The sequence below is a fragment of the Channa argus genome, chromosome 19 (genome assembly GCF_033026475.1).
Source record: "Channa argus isolate prfri chromosome 19, Channa argus male v1.0, whole genome shotgun sequence".
NCBI lineage: Eukaryota > Metazoa > Chordata > Actinopteri > Anabantiformes > Channidae > Channa > Channa argus.
This window is the reverse complement of record NC_090215.1, coordinates 894,122-911,448: the sequence shown is the minus strand read 5'-3', so window position 1 is coordinate 911,448 and position 17,327 is coordinate 894,122. Positions and strand designations below refer to the sequence as shown.

The following is a 17,327-nucleotide window of genomic DNA, read 5'->3' as shown; positions in this document are numbered from 1 at the left end:
ACAAAATCAGTCACTTTTTTGGTCGTGAATTATAATGGAATCATTTTGTTATTCTATTTCTATAGTGTGTACTCTTAGTATAGCAACTGCGCAGATTGCAACAGCAACTTTTGTGACCTTGAATCAAAAGTTTGGCCCTGCAGATTTAACGTTCTACATTACCATCAGCTATTTCTGCCTTATGCTGCATTGATGGAGAGATCAGCACATCATTATCCTCACAACTAAACTTTCTGACTTCATAAGCAACCTCTTCATCATCTTTCTGCAAGTTTGTTTGTGTGGCGAAGCCAGGAGACAGCCATCCGTGCCTCTTTCTTTTTCTAGTTCATCAACACCATCACTATCAGTGAGACAAGAGACAGTTTGACAAGACTAGAAAGACATACTTGGAAAAGTAGGTCATGATGAAGCTTTAGAGGTGCTGACAGCTCTGTGAAATGAGCAGCTACTTTGACATGAATACTAATCACAGTTGTTACCATCAGAGAAGCCTCATCTAAAACCAAATAACACAGCTTCCTCAGTTGAGTAGAACCACAGACAGCTAGGTTGTGCATGCTGGAATCTACCTCTCCAAACGCAGCTCTTAATGACATCTAATAACATTACAAGGCAGAGATTTTCATTTTTTAAAATACTGTGTCAAAGAATAACCTAAGAAACACGGTTTATGTGGTTTACATGTTTCCCCAGCTGACATTTAAACTATTTTTGGCCTTAATTTGACAAATTCCAGTCTGGTCAGCAGAAAAGGTCAAGCCTGAGTTCCCCTTATTTATCCATTATTGTATTTGCCTACATCCACCATACTACCAATTCATATTCATTTGATGGAGCTTAAAGGTCAATCTTAAAACCTGAAGCAAATTACTTTGCACAGCTGACACCTGAAGCCTTTCTCATTCGTACCAGTCACTGCACTTTAAAAGGTTTTTACTTCTTGCTCAAAGAAAGACCAGCAAAAAACAACTTTTAATGAACACATAAAGATCACATTGTTATGTGAATTCCAGAATATCTTTATATAGTAAAAGGCTGGTTAGAGCACAGCCTCCCATTCTGCCATTACAAAGAAGTTTGACGTGTCTTCAGTTAAAGCATCTGTTATATACAGCAGTTCAGGGGTGATTTAGATCAACAGTCTATGTGCAGTTGAGTGCATCATAAGAATGTAATTCAGAATCATTCTGCAAATTTTTTTCTGCTTATTTGGTTCATTGCATCAATGCGATTTTTAGTTTTTCCTTCCTGAAAACCCTAAAAGAGAAACACCCTGATGGCAAACATAAGGATTTAAGGAAGCGTGTTTGCACGTGTTTGAATTCCAGCACATGGTGAAAAAAACAAAATCGAACCCCTGCACAGTTGTTAATCATGTGGCCGTGTGTAATATAAATGCCACAACTTGTACCTGTAGAAACAAATCTTGCATTGTTTTATGAATTTATGAATACTGCTGGTACATTTTACTGAGCAGAAATATGTGCTGTGCACATTATTTACACAGGGTTGGAAATCAGTACTATTCCATGTTATTGTTGCAGCAAGGAGCAGGATCTTCTTCTTCAGCCTTGCTGTCAAACAGAGCGAAATGTTCTTGAACAATGCACTGAAATTGTGAGGACTGGTGTTATGCATCAAACTTTAGACCTTTGACCTCATTGTACTTATCACGAAGGAAAGGGAAACTTTACTCAGGTAATTGCTAGTAAAATATCACTTGTTTTGTTTTTCTTTCCTAGGACCAGAGGGTCTTGGTTTCAGCATCACTTCCAGAGACGTCGCCATTGGTGATGTTGCTCCCATTTATGTCAAAAACATTCTTCCACGAGGGGCCGCCATCCAAGATGGCCGAATGAAAGCTGGAGACCGGTTGCTGGAGGTGGGGCAGCACTTTCTAGTAATATCTAGCCATTATACTCTGTAGTGTTCAGCAAGTGTGTTCTGTGAGATTAAATGTATTTGTATTTCAGGGATTAATTATTGTAACACTTGAGCTCCAGCTGTGAATTGCTGAGGGAAAGTGGTTAGATGGAAAATATTTTGATTATACTTCAATTGGTCTGACATGAAAATCAGCCAGGGCTCACTTTAGGGGAAAAAACTGTGTTTAATTCCAGCTCCAACTGGCTCAAGTGAAAGTCTCCATAAAGGTTATCTGGAAGCCAGAAATTTCCTGTCACTGAATTCAAAAAGCTCTTTGGTTTTAGTTGTGCTTCTGAGTGTAAGTGTGTGTGTGCTTATCTGAGTATTTTTGGCTGACTGTCTGGATGTGTTTTTGTTTTGTGGGGATACACATGTATGTGTATCATGACTTTTTTTTGTCAGTTCACACAACTTCAAATCCTCATAGGGCTTTTTGAGGGGTTAAGACTTGGTTTAAATGGGCTGTGAATGTATTATCAGTGAGTGTGGTGAGACATGACTTTCTTACTTTCTCCCTCTCTCTCTCTCTGTTTGTGTGTGTGTGTTGGGGCCATGCACACACACACACAGGTTAGTGGAGTGGACCTTACTGGCAAGTCACAGGAAGAGGTGGTGAGCCTGCTACGAGCCGTGCCCATGGGTGGGACTGTAACCCTGTTGGTGATTCGCCAGGAGGACTCCCTCCTTCCCCGAGAAGTGGTCAGTTCCCAGTCTGCACCTTACTATATGATAATATTTTTGGTGCTGCTTCTTCAGCACATAAGAAGACCATCTCGTTAGTAGTTTACTGTGTTAAGCACAGCTTTACAGCCATCCATAGCACCTTTCAGTGTTGGAAAATAACACTATCATGCACTGATTGCTGAGTGCTTATTGAAACCCTTCCTGCCATTTTTAACTCCTGCAAACACAAACATGCACAGAGAAAACCATGATTTTCTATGACCACTGGCAACATTTCCATTTAGACTAAAGAGTTCAAGTAGTTGGTTCAGACCTATATTTGTTCAGTTGTACAGTACATTGCAACTACCATATAAAATGTTAATATTGTTATGTCTTTTGTGCCTATTATTGCTGTGTTAACAGGGGTCAGTACGTTTTGCTTTATGGATTTCTGGTTAAAGTACGAATTCGTAAGTAAATAGGCATGGCTATAATTCATAACTAATAATTTAAATTGTCACTGGGGTAGTGAACCAAATTGGAATGTATTTTTAAATCCAGTTTTACGTCCAACCGTTGCTGAGCAACAGTGGGTTCAGCTGAGTTTACATCTAAAACACAGAATGAGAGTTAATATTAATATAAAATAATATGAACACATATAATTCTCTACACATAATGGTTGAGAGGTTTAGATACACAACCAACCAACAGTTCAACTACATGGAATGTGTACAGAGAGACAGAAATAATGCTGTCATTACATCCCCACACACTCTTTGTGCAGTTATGCACTGCACACACTCAGACATGCACGGAGCAAAACACATGAGCTTATGGTCAAATACAGCACACATTGGCTAACATACACAAACACACACACACACACGGATGTAGACCTAGACTTGCAAACATGGACAGGGACTATGATTTGGAAATACTGCCAACACACACACACACAGTCAAATTACCAGTCAGACACACACACCCTACACACAGGGTGACTTTGGCTGTCGCACAGCAGATGGTGAGGCTACTGCCCTCGTCCAGCCTGTGTTCAGTGGCTCTGACAGCATGCTAAGGCGTCACTGCACCTTGCCAGAACAGAGGCCCTATGATGCCAACCTCCCTCCTACCCTTAATACATATCATGGCACCTGTGCCGCTAAACCCTTTCACCAGAATTGTACAACCTTTAGACTATCGTGCGAGCGGGTACATTCCTACTTGTTTTGGAGGAAGAACATAAAAAAATGCTAGTTTTCAATTCAGGAACCTTGTACAATCTGTCAACAGACCTTCTCGTGCGCAACTGCTCGTTAACCACAGCAACTAGCAATGCAACACTAACTGGAGGGATCCAACAAAATGATTTGTGCCTCTCTGCAGCAGCCCTGACAGCCGTTGAAAAAGGCTGTGAGGAGTGTTAAAAAATGCATGGCTGCCCCTGGCCTGTCTACCCATGAGTGTGCAGTGTAAGATTTTGATGGCTGCACTCCGAGCTCCTGAGGCAGGACACGATTAGAAAAAGCCAGTGGAACAGTGTCTAATAATCACTTTCTCTCTGTTATTTTTTCTTTTTTTGTTTTGTTTTTTTCTCTCTTAACCAAATTCTGCACGCTGTGACAGTTAATATTTCATCACTTTCTGGAGCATATTAGCATTTTGCTCTCCCTTACTGTCTCTTTTTCTCTAACACACTTTCACATTTCCCAGCAGTACTTTCACAAATCTCAATAATCCCTACAACTATGTTCATAAAAATCAGATAAGAAGGGCCAAGGCTCTGCCGATGACAGTAACTGCAAATAATAGTGGAAAAGCATAGTTGGTAATTGCCTCCTCTTCTACACACTCTGGATTGGTGAGTGTGTGTGTGTGTGTGTGTGTGTGTGTGTACACCCTCCAGTGCCAGGACACACATACTGTAAACATTCAGTGTTTACATGCTGTCATTCCAGCAATTATAATGTGATGATATTTAAAATTACAGTATGAGTGACATGACAGAGACAGGCAGGTTACATACACACACATCCGGGCACCCACACACTCACAGACACACACGCACGCACGCACGCAGGCACACAGGCACACACACATACACACACATAGCTGAATCATCTGTATAGCTGTAAAAAGATGTAAATAGAAAGGAGCTGTTGGGTCTACATGACATTTGTCTGCTGATGTTTAATGTCAGTGCCAAAAATTCCTCCACATCTCCTTTTGTGTTGATATTTTACCGTGTACAGACGTACAGCATGTACTGTGAAGGGAATTGATTTACCCTACATCATGTTTACATTGCGTCTTTACTTATTACATCAGGGGTGAACATTGACAAACTTTTAGTAGTAGCTGTATTAGCAGTGTATGAGCCAACCAAGGGTTTCCTCCGTTTTAAGTTCACTTAAATTTGTAGTATGTATTGTATATTGTGAACTGTACTGTATTGTGTGGTGTTATGTTTCTGTTTACTGATGATGTCATTATTTGATGGTTGCCTTTTAAGTTTGTTGTCCGGTCATAAAGGAAACAGAGGAAAGCAATGATTTTGTTACAAGAGAGTGCAGTTCAGCTCAGCTACTGAAGGGTGCAGATGTGACACGGTAGCTGGAGCAGAGGAACTGACTACAATGTGGTGTGGACCACAACAAGGTAGAAGTTCAGTGTGTAGCTGTGGAGGCAGGTTTCTGTGAGTTCAGTGAGTTCAGCCATACCTTGAAAAATTGTCAGTAGAAGTGCAGCTGTAACCTTTGCCTTCACGTGGACACCTTGCTGATAAACCTGTTTCTTCTCTCTCAAACCCTCACCTTCCATAATAATAATCTACATATACTGCACATCATTTGTCCCTACCCACTCATATAAATCAGAAACTTTTGTTGAAGCAGTTCCCCCAGGCAACTGTTCTAATTGCATGCAAATGGTGCCTACTGCCTAAATGAAGGCTGCAACATAACCCTATTTTTGACATAGCTGTCTCTGTAGAGAGAGATGAGTTGATGAGTTAACATCAAGTTGGGAGATAGGATTGAAACAGAAAGGAAAGGAAAACAATGAAGAACATGAGGAAAAAGAAAGCAGCCAGCAAACAAGGTTATAACCATAAAACAAGACTTTATCTTGCCTGTTTTCTTTTCCTTCTTTGATGGGGTAACTTTACTTTCCACTTCCTGTTTTAATGTACGTCCGAACCACACAGCAGGGGATACATGCACACTTACGTATAATGCACTGTACTACCTTATTGGTACTGACCAGGAGCAACTCGTTTGGGGTTCATTGTCTTACTCTTTAGTCTTTAACATATGACTGCGGGACCTCGGAAAGGAAGCAACAACCCTGGAATTGGAGGACGTTTGGTCTACCTCCTGAGCCACAGGCACCCCAGTGGTGCTCAGCAGCACAGCTGGCTTTCCACTAATAATGAACGGGCAACTGTAGCTCTCCCAGACTTGGGAAAGCCACAGTAAGAACGACTGTGGCAGCAATCTACAAGTTATCATTACACAGACCACAGCAAGACTTGACCGTGAAGTTTACCAAACATTACTAAACAGTTCTCCATTCTCTTACATGCACATCACCGAATAAAAGACCTATTTAAAACACACACACTCACACATACACACACATACAAATTCACTGCAAACCTACCTGACCACGCATAGTCAGTGGATGTTATTTATTGTAAGCATTTATCTCCCGGCATGCAGCTCTGTATGTGCTTACAGCTACAAGCAAAGCTGCCTTTAGTACGTACACGGAGATGTGCACATACACCCAATCATACCTTAAATAAACTTTAAGTCAGACCACAAATATTAAACCAGTTCATGTAAAACCTGACACTTAATATGAGCTAACAAGTTATGCATAAGCTTGTGTACCTTAATAACCTTAATTGTCTTACCCCTGATTCCATGACCAAGCATACATTTCTTTTTTTTACTCCTAATAGGACTACGAACTGTAAAGAATAACGGGGCTTATGAACCTCTGTTGTAACACTGCAGACCACATAAGAGCAATTAAACAGTACATTAAAATCCGCTCTTTATGATCATATCACACTTGTCACTGATCCATTAGTAGCTATATCTGCCAAGCAATGAGAATCTTAATTGCACAATTAATTCCAGCCTCTGATTGATGTGACAGCCAAATTTATGGCTCATGTGAATGCTGGGGATGTGGTAGACAAATGCATGACAGTATTGCTCACAATTATAGCAGACTGATGGCCTGGTTCATTAGTGCCAACCCCAGTGGCCTGGTTTAAATCCTATCTGTCTTGTTTTTTTACCACTGGGCTGTAACTGACACATTCATAACTCAACGTTAAAATAATATATAATACAAAATAATACACAGAAACAGACACATAGTTATATGTTGATGTATCATTAATAATTATGTATGATTATGGATTAACCATAAAGTGGTTAAAATCAGCCCGATCTTTACAAACAGTGACCTTTGACCCTTATTTTTTATTAATTAAATGGTAAATGATCTGCACTTATAAAGAATTATTGGTACTCCAAGTACTTTACACTGCTTCTTATTCACCCATTCGCACTCAAATGAACACACACAAATCAAAATCAAAATCGCACTCAAATTACAATTTGATATTCCTTTTAGAAATCATTGATGCCATATCTACCATGGGACCTTCTGACTTGTTATGAATTCACTGTTCAAAAGCCAACATATGTCATACTGTGGGGGTGTATAAATGCACACACCTAGTGTATGAATACTGCTGAATTTTTACAGTTTTTTCCAGATACTATTTCATAGAAAAGGTGTTGTCAGTTCTCAAATGCTAACAGAGTATTTTTACAAGTGTGATGTGATACAGTGGTGACTTACAACTTATTTCAGATTGTTGCTGACATCAAAGTCAAACAGGGCATACCAACAATCATATTTCTCTGTTTCAAGATTTGAAAATTTGTACTATGTACAGTCATTTACAAGCATTCTCTCGTGGAAAAGTTGCTTCTGAAAATGATTCCCCATATGGTATTACACTGCTGGCTTATACTGTGGTGGGAAGTACATTGATGTTACCATTTAGAATGTGCCCGTTCTAAAGTTGGACAAGAGCAGACTCATGAAGTTACCAGATATTGATTTCCATGCTGCTGACATAGAAGGAGAAATGAATTGAGACAAGGCTTATACAAAGCACAGTGGCCTTTTTGGTGGCAAATATATAAAGATTATTTTGTGCTATTCTCAACACAGAATTCAACTCTGCCATTGGCACTAAAACTTAATGTAGAATATGTAAAAACAAGCCCTAATACTCTCAAGTCGATACATAATAGTACATCATACATCATAGCAGATACATACGCTGTTTTGTTTTTGGCTTGAAAGCAGTGTTCATTAGTCTAATTTAGTTTTGGGTAAGTCAGCTCAATCCCCGATACCATGTTGCTGTGTTGCTTTGAGCACAGTTGATCTAGGATCAGAGAGTCAAGTCTTTGCTTTGATTTTGTATGAAAAAGCTGAAGTCTTTGTAAAAAAATGAGATCAGATGCCTTACATCTTCTGTCACTCCTTCCACTTGCAGACACAAAGCAGAATAATTAGCCTTTTCATAGCTTTAACAGTGCAGATAAACCTTTTGGTGTATTGCACTGAAGTGATGATAAACAGTGCTCTCCTAAGCTATGTAGTATTTATAGCCATGGCAAAAAAGGAGAATCTTTGGTTTTAATATAATTAGGTGTCTCTTAGAGTAATGCTTGTTTGCCTCACTGTAAGGGTGATGTAATGTGTTTGCAACTTTTTGCTAATAAAGTGTTTCAGACAGAATCTTTCATCTCTGTCTTTTACCTAATTTATTTGTGTGACACCAGGTACATGCACCAGAGATTTTACCTAAGTAAAACAGCAAATAATTCAAAGAGATGAGTAATTTCTTAATGGTAGATTTGATAATTGGCTGCTATAACCTTTTGACCCAGTATTCACACTCCCCAATAATGCATGTCCATGATATAATTTAAGGTAAAAAATAGACCAGCTACTAAAATATAACCGGCTATAATATAATCAGCAAATTGCTCTACTGCTAAAAATGTCTAGCGGTAGCTGACCCTGATTTGGTAAATTTGTTCTGAAAATACATTTGAAACTCAGGTGAAGTGAAATTACAGGAGCTGCTCTAAATGGCTTGGGAAGCAGTGGTGTTGAGCTGTGCAGTTGAATTTGACGACCTGCAATCACTGAGAGCATCTATGACTTTGCAAAGCTCTTCAAACAGTTTGGCAGCAGCTGGCGCATCTTAGAGGCCACTTTTGCTTCCACTTTAAGCCTAGAAATGTCTCTGAAATGAGAGGGTGATCTCGTAGGTAAGGCCTTCAACTTGTTACCATGGCACCTAAAATCTCTTCCCCATCTACAAAGAGCATCATCTTCTGGTAATACTTTATCAAATGCTTCACTGAAAGCTTCATAAGATTCAAACTTTGTTCTCACTCCTTCTTACTCTCACATAGCACATCCCCCTCTTTGTTCTTCGCTTTTTTTTTTTACTTGCTTTTCTTTTGTTCATCACTGGCATCTTATTTCTATCAAGAAGGCTGGTGAGTTCGTTATGTTTTATTAATTTGGTTCTTATAAAAGGGTTCACTGATCAAAGTGCACAGTTCACAAACATGCTCTGTCATAATTAAAGCTAATGCTGCCAAGCGTGGTTGAAGACAATGCCAGGCTGGTTAACAATTTCTGAGCGCGTCTCGTCGAAGCCACCTGTTTTCATTTAGCACTTTTCAGCAGCTGTTCCCATAATTATGCTTGCTGTCAGTGCAGAGAATGGGAGGGTGCATGGCAGTATTGTGCTATGCCAATAAACAAGGTAGTTAAAGGCCACTTATGGCGACACAGTTACTCTTCCGAAGGGGATTCAGCGTCTGTTTCCAGAACATATAATGGGCTGAAGTGTGCAGTTGGACATAGCAAAGTACTTTTTATTTCCATCAGCTTGAAATCAGAGGCATCTGCTTCATGATGTGTGTTGATCATGAAAGCCCTTGCAAACCTTTACAGTTACCAAGTACATTTAAAAGTAATTGTTTCTTGATTTGCCTATAAAAAACGTGTTGTCAAGTCAACCCTGTATGTGAGTCTCCTTTCAGTGGCTTACAGCACGATTCACTCAATGCTTCCACTGCCAGTAGCAGTAGTAAATTTGCTGTGGATGTAGATTCTGCCTCAGATGCCCTCATAGAAACAGACTTTGTTCTATTAATGAGCCAAATGAGCTTTCTCATTAGAAAATCCCCAAAGGATTTAAGTCCTAGTTTGTCAGTGCTGAGTCAAAATCTGCTCGTCTCTCTTAAAGGCATTACCCTGTGAACAACACATCGTGTTGGTCCCACAAACACTTAATACCTGCCACTGCTTGCGGTGTGCCTCATGCCCTTCAGTCATTTAACAGCTAGTATCTTAACCCCTTAGTGAACCGGAAAATTCTTGGATCTGTTTTTTAGGGTTATTGGTATTTAGTTTTTGACCCTTTTGTCAGAATTTTTTTTTAAAGAGAAACAAAAGTATTACAAAAGTTATCATGTGTGCACCGCTTTTGCAATTATATCCATGGCTGATTTCTTTTAGCCCTTTTAAATTAATTTCCAGTGACCTTTATGTCACCACATTGGGCCAAGTGTGGAAAGACGTTTCCAGCAGTGCTAATTGTTTTAGGCAGTGATGTGTGGAAATCTCTGAGTTATATTTGAAGATTAGTTATTGTCATTCATGCACTCTCTATTTGTCGTTTGTATTCAACTCTAGCTTTTTCTGTTGCTGTATTTCTCTGATACACATACCCAGATGTTCGATCTACCAAAAGGCAGATTTGGGCAAAATCATCTGAGGCTGACATCAGAATACAGTATTACCTTGAGAACAGTTTTGCAACTGTTAATAACTTATCAATAACGAAACATGGGGACGAGCCGCAAAGGCTCATTAACATTGGAAACTGTTAAATATTAAAATTTTCTTTCATTGTTGCTGGCTTTGTTTATCCGACCCTGTACACAGTTATTTAAAGTCTCCCAACACAGGATGTAGGGAAGCTGTTTCTTATATTTGCTTAACTGTCACATATACATAGTGCACAACAGGAAATAGTTTGTGTCATGTGTTCTTTTCTACTGGAGAAACTCGGTTTGGTTTAAGGGGGGGATTTGAGGAAAGGGACCTCCTTACAGACAGACACAGACTGATGACATTATGGTAAATTGTTGGAAGTTGTTGTGTTTTTCCAAAAGTTAATCTTTTTTGGAATGATTATGGTGCTCAATGCTATATAATACAATATTTTCCTTTTATTTCTAACGTTTGACCCTTTTGTCTAATCCAAACCTCCTATTTTCTTAATGTCTACCATTTTCCTACTTTAACAACTTTTGCCTAATATCAACCACTTCTGGCAATTCATATTCATCTTCAACCAGGTTCTTCTAATTCTAGTTTCAGTGTTGACTGCTTAAGACAGAAGCTCACGACTCATTTCCTTTAGTTAGACTTAAATTTATTCATTTGTCGTTGTGTAAATTACCCTTCTTTAAAATTATATATTTGTATTTTGACCTGTTTTGAACAATTTGCAACATAAAAATTAACTGTACATCTTTCATTTCTGTAACTTCTATGGAAAATTCTCTCCTCATACATGGGCTTAAGCGGGCATTACATATATTTTGTACTTGGGAGCTGGCTGGTTGCTGTCTGTTCCAACTGCGTCGGGCATTTGCATTCTCTGATACAGCTCCTCTGGATAATATCTACAAAGGGTTTCAACGTTGCAGTGCATGTCTGAGAACAGCCTAATAAGTAAGTCAGTATAATTGCTCACCTGTTCGTTTGGTTTACGTTCAGAATGGAAAAATCTTAGTGGGACTTAAGACTCAGCCAAGACAAGTTTTAGCACCCCGTATGAAATGGGGGTGTTAAGAGATAAGTCATTGTTTGTGAGTGTAGCTTTCTCTAGAGTAAATTGTGTTTTTTAGTAGCTTAGACATTTTGAATTTGTCTATTCATACGAGTTCAAAGGTTTCCTGCTATTGATGTTACCTGATACAATGATGTGATTTGAGAAAACCTGTTGAACCCAAGGTGTCACAGTTGCCACTTCTGAAGTTCAGCTGAATAAACAAATATATTTTATATAAACTTAGTTTTTTAAGTTAAACATGAAACCTCCGTACATCAGTTCACCGGTTGTCAGTACTTCCGTGCTGTCTGTCCTAGGTGTACATCTAAAGTTGAACTTGGAACAATGAGCTGACTTTCTTTTTTCTCCTGTTCAGAAGTAGTTGAATTCTGCTTCGCCTGAGCTGAATCAGTGCAACAAGGCCTGTCAAGGAGTCTGACAAACTCGTTCTTAGCTAGCGGCGCTTGTTGCTGTCTGATGAAAATGTCTCACTGCTCTCTCACTCTGCCCCTCTATTCCCGGAACACAACTCTGAGTGGGTGGTTATTTTGTCATCATTTTTGAAAAGAGCATGAACACACGTGTTCTTCCCCCCCCCACACACACACAGACACATAGACACACACACACACGGGTCCATCCAATGTAATTTTTTCATCCAATGTATTATTATCTTCAACTGCTGGGCTAAAAGCCTCTCCAGGGCATAACTCATAAAGGCTATTTATTAATTTTATTCTGATGAAACATCTTGATTAATGATAAAGATTGGCTGTGCCAATAGTGAATAAGGCCGTCCAACCATGAGTGTTCTTGATGCATTAGTAGAGACCTCAAACCAGCTGATCAAACTATGCTACAGTACATTTTACTCTAGTATAAGAGCTGTTAAGGCCTATATGAAGACCTGATGTCTTTGCATGTTCCAAAAAAGTACATATTGGGAAGTTAGATATTGCTAATGTATTATTTTAACCTACACAAAACATTAAACATTGTTTTTAAAGAAATGTGTTTTTTTTTTCTTCCACTTGACAAATAGAAAGCAAAAGGCCATTTCCTCACTGTGATTTCTGTCATACAAATGGATTCCAGCCGTCTGAGTTTAGTTATGGTCTGGTCAGGAACAAAGCCCATTGGATAAGTTGTACAGACAGGTGTACTGTCATTTCGAAAGCAGGAGAAGAAAAGCTGAGAGAAAGAAAGGGGCGGGTTGGGATGGGGTGGGTTGGGGGGCTGCGGAATAGGGGCTCACTCAGAGGGTGTTGAAAACCCTCCACCTGAATGCACCACTGCATCCTAATAACCCAGCCTCCAAAAAAAAAAAAAAAGAAAATGTATGTTTTGTCTTTCCCTTCTTCTTTTGGCTGCTTTGCTTTTTTCTCCGAACAGTGAAGGGCACATACCTGGCTGCTATTCATCTGGCTGTGTGTGTGGACTAAAACTTATTTTACTGGGTTCCTAGGGTTGACTGCTATGATCACCAGTATTGTTTTTCTGTTTGAGTAGATTGTGCTGCCATGTCAATAACTATGTATGTACACTGCTATGCTCTATAAAAATATTACCACACTGCTCTGAACTTTCATTGTGAGAGGGGGTATTATAGCGCAGTGTGTCTGTGAAGATGAACAGGAACCTCCTGTTGATGTGCTCTCCAACACGGCACATATTGGATCTCCAAAGAACTCAAGTGGTTCTCAGTTTGGCTCTAGCAGCAGCCTGTGTTTTATGTGTATATGGAAGAAAATGGAGGTGTTTATTGATATGTGTTTACTGTATCCTCTATGAAATGGTCTAGAAATAGCAACTGTTTCTCACTCATGTATTCAGCTCCAGTAGTTTGGCTATAGCTCAAAAGTTTCTTGGTAGACACTAAACTGCTCAGGGAAAATTATTTTAAAGCATCTTAAAACGTTTTTTCTACATTACATTGTACATGTTCTAAAACAGTCCAGGGTTTTTGATTGTTTCTACATTTACCTTTATCAACAATAGAATTCCAGTGGATGGGAAAATGCTTTATTCTCCGCCCACTGAGCATATGTAGAGGAGTAATACGTAAGCCAGCCTCAGAAAAGAAACAAAAAAGAACCATTATAAAAATTCTAGTTCTACTCTGTGCATTGTTTATATTGAACAGGCTACAAAATATTGGTATGGCTTTGTCATAGAAGAAGAAACAAGGAAACCAGACAAAGAAGTCCACCTGGAAGAAAAGAACCACCTCCTGTTTGGGTAGTGAGATAAGAGTGTTTCTACCAGAGCTCTGTTTCCCCATGTTCACATCCTGGAGTCTCAGTCAATCGACTGAAACCAGGATTGAGAATCCTGTTTGAACCTACCTCTTAAGTCCTGGCCACAAACCTTTGTTTGGATCAGTCTGGATGGACAACCAGAGATATGGTCTTGGTCAACATAAAAAAACTGCCACTTCTTTGACACCTCTAGTGTTTTCTCAACACCCTCAGTCCAATGTGTTTGGCTGTTTGTTAGAAAATAGTGGAAACTATTAGAAAATAAACTGGAGTGGTTCTTTGTATTTCCCAGATTAATTGACCTCACTGGGTGTTAGATATTAAGCGGTCCTCTTTCACACCTCTCTGGCAGCTGCAGTGAATCATTTTTGGTACCATGCAAGAGCATCTGCAGCACAGGCCTTCAACTAAACACTAAACTAGGGCGATTTTCAACTAAAGGTCCATGAACCACACTTGTAAAGAGGGTTGAATTCCTGCCACAAATTATCAATCAAAGGGTTTTGTTCAAAAGGAGCTATAGGTGTTTGAGGGTCAAATTGCTACCTGGTGTTTTCAAAGTACTGCGCTTTTCCTGGACTGGTGGAAAGGAATTAACAGTATGACCAATTGGTGATGACAGGTCTAAGATATGTGACGTGCTTGCCAACCATTCACTTTATTCTCCTGCTCTTTTCATCTTCCCCTTTTTATCTTTTCATCTACTGTTTTCATGTCGCTCACCATCACCATTTCTTTCAGTTTTTATTCCAGTATTTTTTGTTTCCATGTATTCCCCCACGCTAGATCTTCTCTCAGGCATGTGGATGCCACAGTGACAATATAGTTGGGTATAGTTGGGTTGATTGGTATTTTGAGCTATAGTAGCCCATTCTTTTCAGTATAATAGAATATCCTATCATCCAAAGCTATATACAATTACAGAAAATGTACAGTTAGTAATATCATGAATAAAGTGAAGCAGTCCTCTTATACTCTTGTACTTAGTGTTTTTGGTCAGCATTTGTGAAGCTTCATGTACAAGTGCCCAACTGCATTTTATTTTTCAGTGTATATATGAACACCATCATGTATGTCAACAAAACTGCCACTGTGTGTCTGTTCCCAAGAGTCAAATTTTTGAACCACACTCACAATTGTATAGCTGTAAAGAATGTTGTTCATTCATTCATGCACAGGCTTTCCCATCTTTGTGTTCCTGCTCATCTCCCTGACCAAGGTCCTTTTTGTATGAATAATCAGTTTGGCCTGGCAGGCAACTCTAGCAATAGGCTTGGTTGTTACTGACTTTCTCCATTTCACCATTATTGAGAACACTGTGCTGTGTGCAAACATGAAATGCTTTAGAAATTATTGTATACACTTTTACTGATCTGTGCTATACCACTAAATGTTACTGTGGAGGTCTACAGAGATTTCCTTGGATGTCATGGCTTAGGTTTTGTCCTGATATTCAGTGTGAACTGCAGGATGTTAAACACACAATTCTTTGCCTTTTCAAACCATGTCCAATGAATTCACTTTGCCTCAGGTGGACTCCAGTCCAGTACTAGGCTCACCTAATAGAATTAAGCCTACGGAAAACACCTGACTGCAGTTTGGACTGCCATAGCAAAGGGACTGAATATTTTTGCAAATGACAGATTTCAGTTCAGGTTTCAAATAACTATTTTTATTATTTTATGATTTCACTTTGCCATTATGGGTTGTTGTGTGTACAATAAACAAGAAAAATGCCATTTAAGAAGAAATAACAAAGAATTAGAAGGGTCTTAATAGTTTCTGAAGTACTGTCTGAAGCTATTTTTTTTGGAATATCAAAGAATTAAACAGACATCTCTCTCTTTTTTCAATACCTTCAGCAGCCAGAAGAAGATAACATGGTGTTAACACCTGATGGCACAAGGGAGTTCATGACCTTTGAGATTCCCCTGAATGACTCAGGTTCAGCCGGCCTCGGCGTCAGTGTCAAGGGTAATCGGGCCAAAGACAGCCACACTGATTTGGGCATATTTGTGAAATCCATTATCAATGGAGGTGCAGCTAGCAAGGCAAGTAACTATTCCCCACCATTTTTCCAGTGGCTATTATATTGATGGATTTTATTGATTTCGTTCATTGCTTTTGTTCCAACTCAGTACAAGGATAGAGGCAGACCACTATTTTGTAGAAGTGCTACTCTGCTACTGAAATACTCGGGTTACTGTCAGTCTAAAGTTTGAGTCAGAATGTTTCCTTGTGACAACAGTATTCCATTGTTTATTTTTTAATTTTTTGCAAATGATGTGTAATTTGAATGAAGTGTAAAATGTTTTCTTTATGTAGTTTCAGGAGCAGCTGTTGAATGTTTAAAGCATATTACTATATTTGGCTATTGATGAGTATTTAATGAGCCAGACGTAATTTTACCTACAGACAGAATACAATTATGATTTTATTATACAATATGGCTTTATTATCATTTTTCCATGAAAGAGGTAATGCATCACAGTGTTGTTCCATTAAAAACACAGAAAATCACTTAACAGTCATATCAACTTTCATCCATTTGTCTGCAGGATGGGCGTCTGCGTGTCAATGACCAACTCATAGGAGTCAATGGAGAGTTGTTGCTAGAGAAGACCAACCAGGATGCCATGGAAACACTGCGTAAATCTATGTCAGTAGAGGGCAACAAGCGAGGAATGATTCAGCTCATCGTGGCCCGGCAAGTGGCCAAAAACAATGAGGTACGCTGACATGCAAGGATGATTCATTAATGTGTTAGGAACTAATTTTTACCAATCACATACTCTTGTTATTCTAATCATAAGCTATCGTGACTCTAAGATGGGCTGTAGATGTACTAAAGAAGAGGGGTAGCTACATTTCATCTGCGCTGAATGATGAATGACAGTGGCTTTCCTCTATCATGCCAGTGGTCCTAATCAGTCCACCACAGGATTTGGAGCTTTGAGATACTGCAGCTAGAGAGGGGCCTTTTTAAAGAGATGTCACCACCATGCAAATCTTCAAACAGTCCCATTTTCTGTCTCAGATAGCCGATACCGTCTCACATTTCTCTCCATTCTCTGTGTGATTTTTTTAGCCCACAGTGGGCCCTGATACGATATCTAAGAAACACTTTACTGAGTTATGATTGACAGGCCAGCAGAATAAGGATTGTACGATAGGCAAATACAGGAATATGTATTGCATTTAGGTAAATATTTGAATTTTAAATGCTAAAGAAAATTCAATGGAAAATTCATGAAATGTTCACTAATACAAAACTAATTCCAGCCTGTGTCCCCAAAGAAAAAACTATGTTCTTCTATGCACATTAGTTATAATCACGATTGGATAAATGTGTGACTGCACTTCAGGTGGAGTCACGGGTGAACAATCTCACACTCACACATTTTCACTAACTCTGCAGGCAGAGGTTGTAGATCAGGTTAGATTAGTGTTGCTGTGACTCTAATTGGACCCTGTGTCCTGTGGCTGTGTGTCAGTTTGGAGAACCATGC

General features: G+C 39.2%; 1 protein-coding gene across 9 annotated transcripts in view; it reads left to right on the top strand.

The window, feature by feature from the left end:
* The window catches only part of LOC137104607 (partitioning defective 3 homolog), a 343,094-nt gene that overhangs the window by 163,168 nt on the left and 162,599 nt on the right, over positions 1-17,327 (top strand). For 7 of the 9 annotated variants that reach the window (XR_010911721.1, XM_067486037.1, XM_067486042.1 and 4 more), the window contains 4 exons: positions 1,746-1,885; positions 2,500-2,628; positions 15,681-15,869; positions 16,377-16,547. Coding sequence is in view for 8 of the 9 variants with exons in the window: in XM_067486037.1 (XP_067342138.1) it covers positions 1,746-1,885; positions 2,500-2,628; positions 15,681-15,869; positions 16,377-16,547 (629 nt within the window). In the remaining variant the exon portion in view is untranslated. The remainder of the gene's footprint in view (positions 1-1,745; positions 1,886-2,499; positions 2,629-15,680; positions 15,870-16,376; positions 16,548-17,327) is intronic. The other 2 variants (XM_067486038.1, XM_067486040.1) reach the window with 1 other exon arrangement.